The sequence below is a fragment of the Pararge aegeria genome, chromosome 17, assembly GCF_905163445.1.
Source record: "Pararge aegeria chromosome 17, ilParAegt1.1, whole genome shotgun sequence".
Lineage (NCBI taxonomy): Eukaryota > Metazoa > Arthropoda > Insecta > Lepidoptera > Nymphalidae > Pararge > Pararge aegeria.
In genome coordinates, this window is record NC_053196.1 from 12,885,867 (window position 1) to 12,905,863 (window position 19,997).

The window sequence follows — 19,997 nt, forward strand, 5'->3', positions numbered from 1 at the left end:
GACTTCTCGATTGCGAGCAAGCAAAACTAGTATTAAGGCTTCAGATAATCTGTACCTTCCTTCCTACCAACATATTGACCTACCTTCAGGATACATAGAAAATTATAGGCCTTGTTTTTATGCTCCGATTCGTGCACACTTCTAGTAGTATGTAGGATTACCTACGGAATTTGAGATCTCCACAAAACCAAATGGTAAACGGTCCATTTTGATTTAAAATTAGTTTTTCGATATTCTGAAACGACTCGACGATCGCGAGCGTGCAAATCTTTTACTAATCGGTAGGGTAATACATTTTTTAAGGGTTTTCTTTATGAAATCCTCAATATACGTTACTTGAAAATAACTATTATCATTTTACTAAGTCGATAATGTAATTAGGAATATTTTTTAACGGTGGTGAAAGAAGTCTTTAACCCCTTTCCAAATGATCTTGTATGATTTATGTTTTAATTACTTTTAAAAGGCTGTAGTTTTCATATACACTAATATAGGAGACTACTGCCGGATTTTGTATACAATCCATAAAAGACTACACAAAAACAAAACACCATAACATAAATTATTTACATATTTTTGTTTCCGAATAATATAGACATACTATATTAAAAATATGAGATACATTTGGCCAAACACTATAGGAACTTCCCTAATGGCTAGAACCAACATTACCGAAAATTAAAAAAAAAACTTACAATTAATCTATGTGTTGACATACTATATTTATGGTTAACCAATGGAAATCTCCGTGGAAGACTTGAAACGCATTGATTTAATGGCCGCTACTATATTATTTTGATTATGAAAATAGAATATACTAACAATTCCAAAGTATAGGACTGCTGTGAGATCAGCCAAAGTGAACTTGTCCGCAAAACATTTTTGCATGACAAATTGAACACGCTCTAAGCAGAAGGAAAGGCAGTTATTTAACTAAGTGGTTCTTGTTTTTTCTAATGCATCCATTTTTTATTATTTTTTTTCGATCATAAATACTGTACGTTTTACAAAGCTCAGATTGTCTGTGTAAATCACATGTGGCTTTTAATAAACATAAAAATGTTTGCTAGCGAGTAAACTCATAGCAGCCCTATAGATTTTTATTATAATCCAAATTAACATGTCAATAGGTATAATATTCGAGATAAATTCCATTGAGATTATTCAATTCCTAATCAAATAAATCACACAAAAATATGTAGTGAATGTTATTCTATAATATGATAGAGCAGGTTTTTAAAGAATCAGGTCACATCGATATAAGCGTTAAAATGACATTGTATTTGGAGGTCCAAACGCAATGAGAAACAAATTTATAGAAACTTGGCAAATTTGCATGACGAGACTCTTTCTACTTATGACTAAAAAAAAGTTAGACAGGGCTGACAAAACTTTAATCATTGCCGGGGACGAGAGAACATATTATCATCATACATAATTCCAATTGAACAGTATATATAAATGTGTGTTACGTGTGGAATACTATATCCACGAGTAGATTCAATTCTATTAACAAGTTTGATCCAGTAAATAGTGGCACTTAGTATGTTTTAACTTGGGACAGCCGTATTACTAAATTATTGAACTTGAATTAATACGTAATTTTGGTCGGAAAAAACTAAGTAGGTTTGTTGGCAGCTTACTTTGTTTCAATGAGCGCTTGTATTTAGGACCCAAATCATAGCCCTTACTTCGATTATAATGTCTAGAATATGCACAATACATAATTATGTAGGTAAATAGGTAAATACCTAATTAAAATCTTATCACAAAGATACACTAGGAAGATAAAATTTACTTAGCACTTCCGACTCGCGGAAGATTTAAAGAATTCCTTAAAAAACTACAGGATAAAGTTTGGTAGCACTGTATTCATTTTAATTAATAAAAACATAATATCCTATCAATCGTTCTCATACTAAACAATATTTGAATTATTGAAATAAAAACCATTTTTTAATATAATTTTCGTGCAACCGTTTCCATTTTACTTTTAGTTAATTACCCTGTAACCTTCACCGGTGGATTTTGACCTCTCTTTAAAATCCTTTCAGGTTAAATTTAATTTTATTTATTAAATAATAATAAAATGTATATATGAAAACTGTATTTTCATTAAAATCATTAAACTCATTATATACGATCACTTATTTGCAAATGGTTGCAGCAAATTTATGACTAGAAATTGTTTACAATTATCGCAGTGTTGAATTGTTGATTTCTTAAATTATAATTATTGATATCTATTATTGAATCATATTTCTTTACGATAAGATACGCGAGGGTTGGCATAGACGAAAGCGAGATTAAAATTCCCTTATTTTTGGATGGAAACCCTCAACAGGAATAACTCTGAAACACGGGCAGAGGTTTTAAACCTTTGGGGCAAGAAGAAATCGTAGAAACATCGTAAAGAGCCTTCACCAGAAGGAGATAAAAACCATATCCCTTGACTAGGGGATTAACGTGTCCACCTGCTAAAGAGCGGCAACAGGGAATGGGAGATTTTTAACTTCGGTTGTCCGTAAATTTATTGGAGAGTTGATAAAACCGTGAACATAAAATGTTGACCTTTCCCGGCGATGTTAACCGTGCGGTAGTAACGTACACAGTTTAAGGGTATAACGTTACGTTTGTTTTGCAACTGCACCTGCCCCGTGACCATGGTGTGAAACTACGTCCGCGGTTTTAGAAATTGGGGACCTCGTAAGAGTCCCCCGCACCGCACATCTGTTTTGATACACAGATCCATACAGAGTTCTCCCTAACCCCTTATTTAGAGTTCTTCCGGTGGGGTCCGCTTGCCGGTATAGTATAGCGCCGACTTTGGCCGGTCTTGAGCATCATAATTTAGTCTATTAGAAATCAAATCGAATCTTTACCAAATTTCACAAAAAAATCTGGTTTGGTCTCGCTATATCGTCCGCGGCCCAAAAGGTAATAAACTAATGACAGGTCGCTCGCCTATTGAAGGGGGTAAACAACATTTTAGATAACTTATTTTAGAAGTATAGGGGTATTTTTTTAAATGTTTACAGAAGACTAAAATGCTGCTAAATATACATTATATTTGTATATATAGGTATATATGCATGTTTATTTAAATGCACCACCTACCTCTCTTCCTGAGCTGTTTTTAACGCCTTTGGTTGCCTGGAAGAGATCGCTATGTAGCGATAAGGCCGCCAAATTGTATACTTTTTGTTTAAAACTTAGTGTATTCATTCATTCATGCTGATCCACGTTAGATTTTTTTAATACTTTAGGGGTAAACAACATATTTGTTTCCTAATTTTTACAAAAGTCTTAGTAAAGTTTATTTTAATTTTTAAAGAAGACTGAAATATCGTTTACCCCTTCACTAGGCGAACGACTTGTCATTTGTTTATTACCTTTTGGGCCGCGGACAAAATAGCGAGACCAAACCAGATTTTTTTGTGGAATTTGGTTTGTTTAAATTTGGCCCGCGTATAAATCGTCCGCACTATAGAGTTTAGTTCTCTCCCTATACGAATGTCATATCGAAAAGGCCCCTGTATTGTTAACGTTCAGCTTGAATATTCATGCGACCTAAATGGCCACTCACCCGCGTGTCGCGATTCGCCCCAGTTTCCTAACAGACTCCGATTGTCTCGCTGTTATCGCAACATCATATAAATTAACAATGCAACATCATATGAAGGTGTCATATAGGTTGGTGCCTACAATTAATTAGATTATATGGTTAAGTTCGATTTCGAAGGCATTTTAACGAGACTCATCCGAACACACAATGTGGGCTACATCAAACGATATGTCGAAAGTTTTCTTCATTATGCAACTCTTTCTTTTTTAAATAAATAGACCAGCGCTTGACAATAATAACACCTGGGTACTAAGTCTGCTTTTGCGTTCCTGTGGTAGATCAATGAAAAAAAAAGTGTGTGTACTTATGTATACGCGTTAGAAGTTATACTTCTTTGGATCAAAATCTTTTCAAAAATTTTATCTTTCGCCTTAATCGACGTTTGTAGAAAAAAACGACACTAACAATAGAAAAAAGGTATTGTTTGAGTTATTGAAAGTAAACTGTCAAACCATTTTTAGAAAAATTAAAATGTTTACTATAGCTTACTTCACGGTGTCGGTTTTTTGTGACGGTGTGCGCGCATCGTAAAAATTTACTCTTACCATTTTTCCCTAACGCGCCAAAATAAGTATAACTTCAAAAATATACAATGATTTATTATTATTGGCCCACTACAGGACACGGGTCTCCTCCCATAATTTAAAGGGGTGTTAAGTCGTAGTCAACCGCGCTGGCTCAGTGTGGATTGGTTTACAGTATTAAAATATTATCGGCTACAAATTGTACTGGCGTAAGAAAATTAGGAGAGCCGACTCCAGCCATAGTGGGATAGAGCAAGATATGCTACAAATAATCAACGAAGTTTGTTTGCAGCATGTTTCAGACCTTTCAGATAAAGCTTGCGGTATTCGGACGAAAATAAAGAAAACTTGAAAAAACACCCCTATAAAATTAACACAGGCTTACCTAGTGCAGATAACAGAAACTGTATTTACTGTAAAGTTTTAAAATTTTAATAAACTATATTTCTTTTTCTTTCTTTTTACTAATTTTGTCTGTGACACACATTTGTAACAGCAGACTCGGTGCCGTGGTAGTATGTGATGATGCAGCCTAAAATGGAATGCGTCTAGAATGTGACCATTTACTCTTAGAGAAGTATTAGAAGTAACCTACATTATAAGCAGCGGGGAAGAACATTCTAGAACTTTGCTTGTTAAAAACGAGTTAAAAGAACGCGGGTTTACGTATTTTCTCCAAAGTCACTCTGAAGTCTAACAGTGCATATGAACGCATAGTTAAGGGGCCACCAACTTATTTGCCGAAAGTTAGTTCTTTACCTAATTGGGTGTAAAAAAAAATAGTTCATGAAAACCCGTAATCATTAGCTTTACGATGAATTCACACAGTGCACCCGAACGCACAGTGTCGGTTCCACCAACTAGATTATTAAAGTACGACGTGATATCTTTCGATTATTTTTAATATTAATGGAGTGTAACTAATAAAGAGTTATCTTTAAATTTTCTCTACACTTTAATAAAGCCCTACGCACACCACTTGTGGAAAGTCTAAGTCATAATTATATTAAAATGAGAAGATTCATAACGATTGAGCAATATCTACTTAATATACCTACGTTCATTATAAGGGCAAAACATGTAAATTGGGAAGAGGTTTAGTTTCTGAGCAAACGTAGACACTTTTTATTTTAGACACGGACACTATCATTAACTGCGTGTGCTGTGTCTATAAATCTGGACATATTCGCCCGTTACGAATACTAGAAGTGTCCAGCACTGAACCTAGTATCCAAAAAAAAAAAAAAAGAATTTATTTCTTGTATTGTTTTCAAGTAAAATATTCAAATTTAACTTCTGTCTAACACATCTACGTCGGCGTTGGTAGTGTATGATTTAATAATAGTTGTGTGACAATAAAATATTCAAATCGAGGTTGTGTCCAACAAAAGACACAAACGTGTCCACGTCTGCCCAGGTAAGTGTCTTTAACCCTTCTCAGTCAATCATTCGATTTCATTCCGAGTACTATGCAGGCAGCACGGCCAGTTTAGGCAGGAGACAAAAATAATATCCACCTGCCAAAGCACGACAACAGGGAATAGGAAGTTTCCCCCCCGTTTATTATTACACTAATATTATTTGAATATTATATTTACCCGTGCGCCAATGCATGGAGAGTTCATAAAGCTGTGGGAGGAGATAATATTTCCCCGGGGGAAATGTATCCTGCCTATGCAGCCTAGCCGTGATATGGAACATATAAATTAAATTACATAAGTAAATTGAAGATGAACAATCAAAAATGAATTCCATTCAGTTGACTAATCTTAATGACTGACTGTGAATGGCCGACTTTACAATTTTTAATATGTACCTTTCCCAAATTACATTTAATAACTTCTATTAATTTACGACACAAAAATATAGTATAGGATAGTCGGTACATGCTCAAGAACACCATTTAAGCCGGGTACACATTAGCAACAAACTAAACTACGAGACGCCATGCGTAACGAGTCAAATCGAATCTCAGCATTTTTTATATCTACCGACGTAACATGTTGATAATGCCTTTCCAGACATGAAACAAATAAGTTTTGTTTGACTCGACACACGTAAAGTTGCGTGTTGCATATGTGCCCGTCATTTATACACATAAAATACAACATTAAACGTTAAAACTACCTACACTAAAACATGTATAAGGAACTATATAGTCTAAGGAAAAATTCACATGAGGTGTATAAAAAAGATCGCGCAAAAACCTGGATTCCATATAAGTATAGACTACAGATAGATTATAAAAGTTTCTAAAAAACCCCAAATACATTTTTTTTATTTTAAATTTTAAATGCTCTAAAAAGGTTTGGATTTGGTCTCGAGATTCTGGGATACTACATAGGTACTACAACAATAAGATTCAACAATATATTACAAAATACCACACATAGTCCAAGAGATGGTGAACAATATGTTCAAAGTGTTTATACCGGGCCAAATAATACTTTACTTAATCATAACATTGAAAAAAATATTTAACGATCTAAAAACGATTATAACTCATAACTATTAGATCTTTCGAAGACAGTCAAGCTTAGATACTTTAGATATAATGATCTTTACACACATATCACCTAATTGAATCTAGATTTTATTTTTGATCATTCCATACTGTTGGTTATATCAAGCAGCTACTCAATGACTATGAAGAGAAAATAAATCATCAGAAATGACGAAGTTATTTTACCACATTTAAAGATATAACATTAAATGTAAAAAACATTTTGTCATAAGATTGATTGTGTACGTGCACCTCAAAAGCTCTCAAATAGTTCACCATCTCTAGGTACACTATATTTATTAGAACTTACGCTATCTACGTCACTTAAATGGGATTAAACGATTGATATGCTGTGGCTAGTTGCACAAATGCAGCCATATTACTTTATTCGCGCTACTTGGATGACTGCGCGGAAAGTTAAACGAGTTACGACACTAGAAACCACCTCTAGTGTGTAATGATGTAATACGCATTAGAGCAGTTGTGTCCAATGAAATCTGCCCATGGGCACGCGAATGCCAATAATATAAAACTTTTATACGATTTTACACGATTAAGTAAGTATATTGTGTTTTACTTGTATAGCACAGTCATTGAGAACACTGGAAGGCATTTTCATATTGATCTAGTTTAAGTTGCTGGATCAACCTTTGTTCATTAAGTAATATCAAGATAAAAGTTTGAAAGTTTTTTTAAATTTGAACCGAAAAAATGAGTAATTAAGAGCGCGTCCGTTCATACTCCAACAGTAAAAATATGTAACATTCGTTGTTCAAATAAATTAGACGCCACCGATAATTTTGAAATTTATTATGTCAGTTTTTAATTTATTTTGTCAGTTTTGTACACTTTATTTTCTCCTAGTGAGTGAGGGCTAGTAAGGTTTCACTAGCCATTTTTCCTCCGCACCGATATTATTTATACTGATACTATAAAGAGGGAAGATTCCTTTATTAAAGAGTATACAACGAACATAGTCGAATAAAAAATATATATAAATGTTGGTCCAAGAGATAGTGAATTATTTGTTGAGAATTTTTACACAAGTCCAAATTGAATAAATAATATAAATTGTATATAAATAATACATAATTGTATAACATACACGTTCCGCTTTTTGAGAGATTCATATAACATCTACGCTAACACATTAAAATTATATCATCGATATGTATTAACTAGATATCGTCAATCTGGAAAATCCTAGAAACTTTTTTTTTAATTTTATAGTTGATAATACATATTATCTATATATAAATTTTGTATTTTTGTAATGAAAAACTCACACAAGTTCAAAGTGATATCATATAAGAGCAGGCATATAAAAAAATTGTTATGTATGTTGACCATGCGCTTTTTTGAATATCTAAATTGCATATTTTTAATGGCCTGTAATACCTTGAAAATCAGTTCACCAGCTCCTGGCTTATCGGGTAGTGTTCAAATTTGGTATGAGTTCCGGAAATAAATTCAACTTAATTAAATTACAAGATGAGTATGGTCAGAATTTGGCCAACGCTGGTGGAATATGGCCGTGCAGTCTTCAATATTATTTAAGTTCCCTGAACAGATGGAGTTGTGTGGGTAGGTTGCAGTCTTCAGTATGATTTGAGCTCCGGGAACAGATGGCGGAGTATTGCAAGGTAATGCACGCTGGCGGCCAACGCCACGAACACGTGCCATATCGCGTGGGCGAAGGGGATGCGGCCATCCGACTTGAAGAAGAACACGCCTATGAGATACAGGAACCCTCCTATCTTGAGATCGTGCATCGCCGGGAATTGGTGCTGGAAAGAGGAAATTCAATATGAAATTGGTAGTTAAAGCAATCATTAATTAATGATAATATCGACATAAAATGTTTGTGCGGTACAGATGGTTTGACCAGACGTATATTAATAACGCGTCAAACGTTTATTAATAACGTATTTACTCTCGAAACTCAATAATGTTAACTAAACAGAAACGAGTTATCCTTCGCTGGGCAAGTTATTTTGCCGTTAATTGCCCATTTTGCCCGCTGGCGACTTAAATCTCTTTAGCGACACGCCTGACAGTAGACATTGCGCATCCCGTAACAATACTAGAGACACGTTTTAGTTTTTTGTAAGTTTCGTACAGAAACCTGTATTAACACTATTTGTTTCGGATTTATCACTAACACGAGATATGGGCAAATACTATTTTTTTTTATAATAATAATAATAATAATAATAATTAGATTTAGTGCATAAATACACGTAGATAATCAGATCAGATCACGTAGATTTTCAAAATTATCACGATATATTCGTGATAATTCTGCGGTTTTACAAAAATATAAAACTATTTTGTAATTTAAAAATGAAGTTCTTTTGTTATAATACCCATCTTAACCTAGCTCCAGTGTAAGATTTCAATTCTCCCAAAATATAAGTAAGAGAAATGGTTTAATTTTTCCCGCATAAATAAATGTGAATAATTTCAATTTCATAGACCAGCCTTTTTTGACTGCTATGGTATTTTTTGGCATTTTCACAATGACTCTCCCATTTTTCTGTCATGTTTTTTTACGATATACTAGAGAGCGCAATTTAAAGCAATTCCAAATATCATAAACAAAGTTGTAACAGATGGACAAATAAAAATTTAACAAACAAATAAATAAATATATATACTACGACAATGCACACATCGCCATCTAGCCCCAGCAGCTTGTTTTATGGGTACTAAGATGACTGTTGAATTTTTTTATGAATAATACACATAAATACTTATAATATACAGATACACCCAGACACACCAAAAAACTTTCATGTTCAACACACAAACATTTTCCAGTTGTGGTAATAGAACCCACGGGCTTGGACATAGAAAGCAGGGTCGCTGCTGCGCCACTCGGCCTTGCATAAAGGACTTAGATTCGATATTCAATCCAATTTCGCAAAGGGGAACGAAACGTTAGAACGACAGAACCTCTCCCCATAAATGGCGGGCCGCTGTTCATTTTGCTGAGTACGAACGATCGACAGACATTTCAAGGCGAACACAAAACGTAAACGTTTCTTTTTAGCTTGTTCGTGAGCGATTACAGACGTAGGTATACGTGATTTTACGTATACGTAAATGTAACTTCAGTAAAAATTAAAATTAATGTTATATAGTGCTGGGTAGACCTTACAATACGTTATAAGGAATATACGCGTGGCTTAAATTGGGTTTACATTTTTATCAACGGGAAATTATTTCTAGAAAACATTGAAATCGCGGCACATTTTACATTGCAAAATGCACACCATTGGTGATGAAATACATAGTAAGAAGTGTAAATAAAGTGCAGTAAATATATAAAATGCATGAGAGTTCTCTGCAATCGTGCTGAATTTTGGAGATAAAAGTATCCAGTGTCCTACCTCGTAATAATAAATCAAATCTAGTGAATTTAATTTGAAACTTTATCCCTACTTAACTTCTTAACCGATCCTCATGAAACCTTGTACACATATTCGTGGAAGTGTTAGAAGTAATATATTTCCTTTGGGAGAGAGGATGAAAGTGTTTGACGATTTTACACCATAACTCCGACAAATTATAACCGATTTAAATAATTATTTTTGTACTATAGAGGTTATAATATGTGTTTAATTTTGCCAATAGAGGACAGAACTCCTCAACGGACAGCAGCAAACCCCTCATTCGAGGCTTAGCGATACTGAGTATTTTAATTTTTTTTAGAACTACAACTGAATTTAATGCCACATCAAAAAACAAAATCAAACGCAGCCGAAGTCGCGGGCAACAGCTAGTAACTTTATATTTTTATTGCAAAATGCACACCAATGAAATGTCACGTCAATACACGTGAAATAAAAAAGGTGGTTTAATTTTATATTAATTTAAATATCATCTGCCGGTCAAAGTTCCTATGGCCCTGTCGTAATCACTGCTGTCGTGATTTCAAAACTCATCGTCATTCAAACATCATCCATTTCGGTCCAACTCAAGCCAAGAAAACTTTCGCAGGCTTGCATTTCGCATTTCATTAGAACTTGTCCGAATAGACAATTCTTATATATACACCAAAGCGGTGTTTTTATTTTAGTTACGGAATCTGAATTTTACTACCAAAAGAAATCTTTACATATTTTTTACTTTTTATGGGCTTTAAGTATTGTAAGTGTTATATAGCCAAATAAAATTAGGCAATTTATTAAGAAATACATTGTTGAATATGCATTTTCTCATAAGTCGCGGATATCAGATATTTAATTACAAGGAAAACAGGTTGTTGTTCATTACAATTAATGTCATGATCATCTTCGGTATACTGCTCACATATTTATCTTTGCCACCATTGTCATTATGGGACAATTTTTTAAATTTTTTTTAATTTTTTTTTTTTTTATTAACGAACGGCCAGCGCGTGATGACAATCATGCCCGTTAGAAAGCAATGATTAGGTCTAGACTCTAGCACGCTTGCCTGGAAAAAGCATATTCATTGTAGCCCTGAAGGTACTCAAATTATACGTGGTAGGAGACACAGTTGCCGGGAGGGCGTTCCACATCTTAGCGGTACGTAACAGAAACGTTGATAAAAAAAGTTTCGTGCGTGTTGATGGAATTTCAAACACATAAAGATGCCACCGCTCACGGTATCTCGCTGTTCTGTGGTAGAACGGGGAAGGAGGAACAAGATTGTGATGTTCCTGAGCACACTCACCGAAGTATATCCGGTAAAAAACCGATAAACAGGCAACATTGCGTCGGTGCTGGAGACTATTTAGTTACTAATAAAGCAATATTATGATTGCGAATGCGTGCATGTTCGTTTGTCCTTCCTTCACGCGCTAACTTATTAAGCCATCGACTTGATTTTTTATATAGAGTTAGTTGAAATGACGGAGAATAACATAGGCTGTTCTTTGGTCCTGGAAAACATCAAATTCACAAAGGTGGTTTACAGGAACATTCGTATTTTTACGTCCTAACAAAGAAATCAAACGACTTTATCCGCTGTGGGTAACACCGAGAGGCACAACTAGTACAATGGTAACAATAAAAAAAAAATGCAATATTATAGCATTAAGCTGACTTTCCACTCCAAGCGCGATAAAGTCACGGTAAAAAAGTTTATATTTTCCTTAGCACGTGCACTGAAAACTCCACTTGTTTACATTTTCTTCGGATGTGTATTTATAAATATTCAAGACTTTACAAAGTGTACTACACAGTGGGGCCTGACGTAATGGGTAAAGCCAATCTTCCACACCAAGAGAGAATTCAAGTTGTATATTGACAGCTGAAATAACTTATAAATCCGACCTTCCACTGAAAGCGACAGAGAACTGTATAAAGAGATTGAAAACAAAAGTAATAGCTGGAATTAAACGTTCAGCTTTTTTTTATGCAGCCTGATGTGTGCCATAAAGGCTCTTGTCATACAAAATAAACGCTTGTGTAATCCGTACTGGAACAGCGTGTCGGTCGTTTCTTTTAATTGAATATTTTACAGGGTGATTTTGAAATTACTTATGAACTACATTCATCCTTTGAAATTATTTCGTAATTCGGTTAGACGCCGTATATACAAGATTTATCTGTAAATATTAAAGCCGAAGGCATATTTACAAACTTTCAAGACATAATATACAGAGTAAGAGAGTTTAATAAAGCTGACCATCCACTCATAATGAAAGAAAATATAAAAGTTTACACTACACCAAGCTCTACTTGTTTCTATTTACATAACAAGGTTATTTAAGTGCTGACACGTTTGTATAAAACTAGAGCTGACCTTCAACTGAAAGAGCATACAGTCCATTATAAAAGTAGGTACTTCTTTTCCTACATCAAGGCCTTGACTATAATATCACCTGGTGGTAAGTGATGATGCAGTCGTATGCCGACTTAACTGCTGTGTATAGCTTTAATAAATATAAGCCCTTTTTTTTGTAGTGGTGGAAAAGCTTTATGGCTACCTCTGTCCTTTTGGGCACGACAGAGGTTATGTGGGACTCGTTTACCCAAACTAAAAACTACCACGGCATGGCCCTCTCGTTGGCTTTAGTAGACGTCCGGGGAACCCGTTGTATACTTCCCAGACGTCTTTTCTTCTTCTTCTTTCTCTGGGCTTGTCTCCGTACTTGGTCGGCCGGAACCTTCCGTTGTACGTATTGCCACTTGTACGGCTTCAGCCAGCCGAGCTCACTCCAGAAGCTTAGTAGGCCGCCCAGGTCTGCTTCCCAGACGTCTACCAACCGCCCCAACCGATTGCTAAAGCTACTACGCTAAGGAGGGGATCAGGACAGTTTGACCCTCCCACAGACAGTAGGGAGAATAATAGTGACGGGTAGCTAGCCCAATAACTACACGCCGCTTCCAGGGCAAGCAAACTTGCGGTATATTCCCGCCATCTCCTTCCACGTCGGAGAGGATGTGCGTCTACAGCTTCTTCACGCATCCGCTCCGAAGCCTCCACCCCTGCCGGTAGTGTGGTAGTCACGGTCGAAGCCTCCGAGACCAGAGCGGGGAAACTTCAGAAATTGTAAATTCCCAAATTACCATTTGGGATTTGTACCAGAGACCTCCCACTTATAAGACATATCGCTCACCTTGCCATGGGTTGAATACAGCTGACATAACCAAAGCAGGTTGGCAAGCTACAATGTAAGACCACTTCTTCATCATCACTTAAGAGAACTAACTAAACCAAGTGAGATTGTGGTCAAGGGCAAACTTTTCTTTTTGATGTGAAACATCTATAGGCGGATGGTAAACCTGATTTTTGGCGTACACACGGGCCGTGGCGATGCGTCGCCACGGCCCGTGTGTATGATAGAATTTTTTTTTTTTTTTTTTTTTTTTTTTTAAATAAATAAATATACTACGACAATACACATATCGCCACCTAGCCCCAAAGTAAGCGTAGCTTGTGTTATGGGTACTAAGATGACTGATGAATATTTTTATGAATAATATACATAAATACTTTAATATATATATATATAAACACCCAGACACTGAAAAACATTCATGCTCATCACACAAACATTTTCCAGTTGTGGGAATCGAACCCACGGCCTTGGACTCAGAAAGCAGGGTCGCTGCAAACTGCGCCAATCGGCCGTCATCATCATCGGCCGTATATGTAATATACGTTGATGAAAATACTTGAGTTGTCACCTTTTTAAAGAAATTTTTGAATTAAAACATTTTGTATATGAAGAAAATAAATGTATGTTATTCAAACAGTCATCATTTTCTGGAGAAAATTCGTAATATTGTATTTTTTGTCATATTTAGTTCCTTTAATAATCTGTACTTTTGTGCCTATTGCTTGTACAAAATAATTTCTATGTTTCACATCTGCCAGGCGTCCAGTGACGGCTCAAATTTATTTTAGTTTTCCTAATCCTAAGATTGCCTGGCAGAAATGCTTACTTGGCGATAAGGCCGCCTTTTGTGCCTCACTATTTGAAGTGTCTGTTATTTTTTTTATTTTCTTAACTTGTTGTGCAGTGTGTAAAAAAAAGTATAAAAATAAAAGTAGTAGTGGAATTGAAAAAAAGTTATGACGATAGAGCTAAACGGACCCATCGTTTTGTTACAGTACGTACACAGAAGCTTAAAGTTTTCCATCCGTGGCTACATTGACCTAATTTGAAAAACTATGAACAATGGTTTTTATGCTCTACAATTTTCATTGAAGAGATTTTCCATTTGGAATTCTGCCTTATTTATGTTACAGTAGAAGATAAAGAACAAACTTTCTTCATTTCAAAGTTTGGTTTGCTATGGGTTAAAAAGTTTGCTTTTTTTTAAATCGCCACCTTGGGCCCTTAGTTTATGCAGTCAGCTATACTTCGCGTTGTGTTTATACAACGTGTATATGAAAACCGAAATAATACTTCAGACGCTTTAGAGGTACATTATTTACTGTGTCAGAGACTTATCTGTGAAACCGAAACTATTGCTATACTTTTTTACTTAACGAAATCAGATACAGCCCTAACATCAAATGCAAAATTAAAATCATGTGACTCCACTCAGTTTATTAGGTACGAGTCGCGTAGCGTAGGCACTAAGCGCGTGTCGGTCTTTTATCTTCAATAGGGTTGTCATAAGTAAACATGTTTTGAATTAGTTTGTATGGAAAAATATACATGCTTCTTTTGATTTAATATTTTTACAAGATGATTCCTTATGAACTATACTTATGCACCCTTCAACTTTTATCGTTTATCGTTGTATAATAATAGTTGATATACCAAGTAGATGACTCAACTGATGGTAATCAAACTATTGCCTATAAACAGCGCAAGTCCACATGATGCAAGTAAGACGTACTACTAAGTAGCGCCCTGTGTCCATCAACCTTGAGCGAAGGTGTTGAGTCTTAAGTGCCCGTAATTACATCGGCAACGACGCCCCTTAGACCGGAAAACAGCAATACTATATAGCGGTACGTCGTCGGCGGTAATATCTACTACCCCAGACGAGCTCTGCAACAAACTAGCTACAACTAAAATAGAGAACAAAACTACTAAAGACTACTTAAGAGTAGAAAAAGGCAACTACGAAATTCAATGTGACATCTGAACATTTTGGATTCGATTGATTAGATATTAATTTCGGGCAGTATTTTAAATAAATAAATAAATATACTAAGACAATACACACACTGATAATACACACAATGTAAGCGTAGCTTGTGTTATAGGTATAGAAGACTGGTGAATATTACCACCCAGACACTGAAAAACATTCATGTTCATCACACAAAGTTTTTTCAGTTGTGGGAGCCTTTGACTCGAGAAAGCAGGGTCGCTGCCCACTGCGCCAATCGACGGTCAACATTGCTTTAAAAAAAAAATGATTTTACCGCCAACTTTAGGTAGTAGTAATAAGCAGTGGCGTGCACCGGGTTCCTTACCGTGGCAAGCAATATCAATTTTATGGTAGGCAGTGCTTTTGTGCATGTATGAAGTGCACGCCACTGGTAATCAGACCCATTGAAAAGCAGAACGAAAACGCAATGTTTCCTTCTAGATGGCGCTACAGTAATATAAAATTCATATAAAAGACATACTGATTTCGGTAAGAGCCGTAGCTTAATTGAAAAGCAATCAGACCGCCATATCCAAAGTTGCAGGTTTAAATCCTGTTGGTTCTGAAATTTTTATACGCATTTCAAAAAGTTGTAAAACTAACATTGTTTGAATAGTTTACCATGTATTTGTAAGAAATGTAGAGCAACTTGTTTCCAATGGAAGTCACAGTCACTTTGAAAATGCAGTTGAATAGGTACATATGAAACTGCATTTTTTCCCCTAAAGCTTCACATAAAAACGAACCACTATTACGTAGTTTTCAAATTTAGAACGATGCCGAGCTCTTTTATGCTCCAACAAGCTCTCGTAAGCTCACCCTCAAGTTCAAGTGGACACTAGAACAACCGCGCAGCATTTGTTTGCCAGTTTGATGTTCATATCATATCATCGAACGTGCTTAATTTTCATATTGATCCCAACTTTTATGGAGGGTGAGAGGAAAAAAGTTTGGTAATTGCAATATAGATTTGATGACTTTAATGGAGTATGAATGAATGAGTAAATGAATGTTTACACTTTCATTTTACACCGCAGAAACAAAAAAAAAGAATAGGAAAACAAGAATACATAGAGCACCTTAGATATAGAGTAAAATTTAGCAGCGGAGTAGTAAGCAGCGGACAGTAAATCTAATTCATTAAATCACCATCAAATCAACCGATTGCCGTCCACTGCTGGATATAGGTCTTATGTAGGGCGTTCCAAACTCCACGATTCTGGGCCGCTTGTATCCAGCGGCTCCCCGTGACTCGCTTGATGTCTGTCCATCTGGTTTGGGGTCGACCAACGCTGCGTTAACCAGTGCGGGGTTGCCACACCAACACCTTGGAACCTCAACGTCCATCGGTTCTTCGAGCTATAAGCCCCGCCCATTGTCACTTAAGCTTCGCGACTCGTTGAGCTATGTCGGTTACTTTAGTTCTTCTACGGATCTCCTCATTTCTGATTTGATCACGTAGAGATACTCCTAACATAGCTCTTTCCATCGCTCGCTGATTTCATTACATACATACATATAATATATAATAAGAATTATTGCATGATAGAATTAACGACCTCTCTGGCCCAGTGATGAGCGCTGCGGGAGGAGGCAATTTTCTCTGAGTTTGGTCTGATGGGACTCTGGGAGGCTTTGGCCCTGGCTAGTTCCGTTAGGTACCTTCCGTTTCGGTACGATTTCCTAATATACATAATAATAATAATATACACAATAATCATTAGGGTCCTAAATATATTTTTTAACAAGCTTATGTATAGCCGACTTGAAAATACAAACTCTCTAAGTAATCTGAATACTGAGTGGCGGGTCCCAAAAGTTTTAAATTATTCATAAATATCATACAAGGACAAAACAAACAAACTAAAATTTTCAGTCTCTCTTCAAGTTCACTTTTATGTCTAATAATATACTTTGTTTCGTATATTATAACGTATTTTTATACTTATATTATAATGCATGTTATTAAAATAAATAAACAGAAACATTTATTAACAGTAGTTATATATGATTATAGTAAGTAGATATATTTTGTATTTCTACCACTAGCCTTTCATTCTTGAATTACGATCCTCAAGGATTGTCTAGAGATTACTTTGGCAATAAGACCGCCTTTGCATACCAATGTTTGTGAAAATATTTCGTTGTGTTTGTGTTGTTTTTAATGAAATTTGTGGGCAAAAAAGTGTACCTATCGCTCTTTCTAAAATAGTAATCAAGTCGATATGAAATATTTAGCAAAACACTTCAAACTCGATCATTTTGACAGCCGATTGGCGCAGTGGGCAGCGACCCTGCTTTCTGCCATCAAGGCCGTGGGTTCGATTCCTCCAACTGGAAAAATGTTTGTGTGAGGAACGTGAATGTTTTTCAGTGTCTGGGTGTTTATCAGTATACTATAAGTATTTATGTGTATCATATTCATTAAAATATTCATCAGCTATCTTAATACCCATAACACAAGTTACGCTTACTTTGGGGCTAGATGGCGCTGTGTTGTATTGTCGTAGTATATTTATTTCTTATTTATTATAATATTTGAACGTGTAATGTTTGAAACGAACGAACAATTTCTTAAATTTAATAAAGATACTACTAGCGCAATCGTAAGGTCACACCGCCCTTAATTTTACATACACATAATATCACCTGTCTCCACGTCAATATCGATTAGGTTATATTGTAAAATATGCCTTTCTGAGCGATAAAGATGATCTCGTAAAATGTAATTTGTCAGAATGATATACGAGCGTAGTGAAGTTTATTATCGTCGTGGCTCTGGATTAGAGTGACGAAGAGTAAGTAATAACGATTTTATCTACAAAAGACAAACATCAAATTTCCTGTATTGAAAAAATATGTGTATGACCCTATGATTTTGCTTAAGCATTAAGTCCGCCTTTTGTAAACCGATTTATGGTTTTGCAATAAGCAGAAGAAAAAAAGATTCTACTTTACCTATCTACTTTGAAAGGATTCGTGCGAACCAAGGATTAGCCTAATTTAAGCAGCAATATGTTTCTTTTTTTCATTACAGCTTTACAAGTCAGCCTTTGATTGCGATCTCACCGTGTGGTACCTTATGAGGCAGTTAATAATGGCAGCTATTAAATATAGTATAGTAGATGGACTGCAGTGGCTGTCCCCATACATGAGTGTGCTAGAAAGGCAGCTACCAGAGAGGAGTGGCGACGAATGGTCAAGCGATCCACAACACTTAAGTGACGACCACGACCGCTCTGACAAGAGGCGAACCGACTGAGAAGAGAAGAGAAGTAAAGAATTCCAAATTAAGTTTATTGAAGTCAATCTAGTTTACAAGCATTTTTGAAACGTCAAGTCAGTCGGTTTGTAGTGACTCCACCTCTTCGGGACACAGGTTCTACCCAGAAGAAGCTGGAAGGAAACTCAGCAGATTTCTTTCGCTCATCATTCTGTTAAGGGGTGTGGCAGGTATATAAAAGCCTCACCCCTAATCGGATTACGGGTTACGGCATCGTACCGGAACGCTAAATCGCTTGACGGCACGCCTTTGCCGGTAGGATTGTATGGCCAAAGCCTACCATCAGACAAATCCAGAAAAATTACAGAAGTTATAAATTCGGATCAAACCTGGGACCTTTCACTTAAGACCACAGTGGTCATCACGATGTACATTATGACACGATTAGCTTCATCTGTGTGTTTGAATGCATGTTTGTATCCGACTCCTTTGGACTTAATTTTGACCCTCTTAAAACGGTCTTATTTCATTCCAACTTTTTAGATATATCAAGCACCGAAGACATCACACTAATTTGATAAGATTATTCCATTTTTAAATTTGCAAAATAAAATACAAAATAAGGTTTTTGTTAATTTATATAATTTTCATCTATAGTCGATAAGGCACGAATGATGATTGATTGATTGATTTAATTTCCAGCAATTTTTTTAGCCGATTTCTCTAATATTAACAAATCTGGAGGGGGTAATGGGTAACCGATTCATTTTGCTCTAATAAAAATAATAGTTTTAGACAACAAAAACACACTTTTATAATAAATGAACTAAACTAAAAGGTAGACAAAAGTTAGTTTTTTTTAATTTTTTGAACTTTTAATTTATTTTATTTCGTAACATCCCGGGTCTTAGCACCTATTGAAAATTCCTTCAAACGTCACAACTCACAATAGTATTGGTTTAATCGACATTAAACAAAAACCCATTATTGTTATGTACTCAGTGAAAAATAATAATATTTCGTTAACTGAAAATCAATCTTACGAGGCAACGAGAGTTCCAAACGCGACCTGCGAAGCTTACAAATATTAATGGCACTCCTCCAACTCGGCTAAACTTGAAATGTCTGTATTATGATTAACCTTGACAAATTAAATTGCCACAAATTCAGTACTAAGACCGAACTATTTAATCGAGATATCTTAAGTGAACAATAAATATTGGCAGATTTCCTTTACAACTTCTATTATCTATCAATACTAATACCTTTATTCCCGGTTTTTTTTTACATTACAAGTTTGCCCTTGACTGCAATCTCACCTGGTAGCAAGTGATGGGCACGCGTACAGCATCAGATGGTAGCCTGCTAACTTGTTAGGGGTAACTAACATGACAGTTATATATAAACGGCAATATTTTTATTTTTTCAAAACTCGCAAAGTATTAAAATTCTATAAGGCTATTAAATACCATAGTATGTACCTACGAAATACCACAGTATTGGTAATTACATTCTTTTAGAGAAATAACTGTAC

General features: G+C 35.5%; 1 protein-coding gene across 1 annotated transcript in view; it reads right to left on the minus strand.

Annotated features, from left to right (window-relative positions):
- Positions 1–4,202: 4,202 nt before the first annotated feature.
- LOC120631040 (monocyte to macrophage differentiation factor) overlaps positions 4,203–19,997 on the minus strand; it is a 42,926-nt gene continuing 27,131 nt past the window's right edge. Inside the window, exon 4 of the mRNA XM_039900436.1 lies at positions 4,203–8,439. Coding sequence (XP_039756370.1) covers positions 8,251–8,439 — 189 coding nt within the window. The 3' untranslated portion in view covers positions 4,203–8,250. The remainder of the gene's footprint in view (positions 8,440–19,997) is intronic.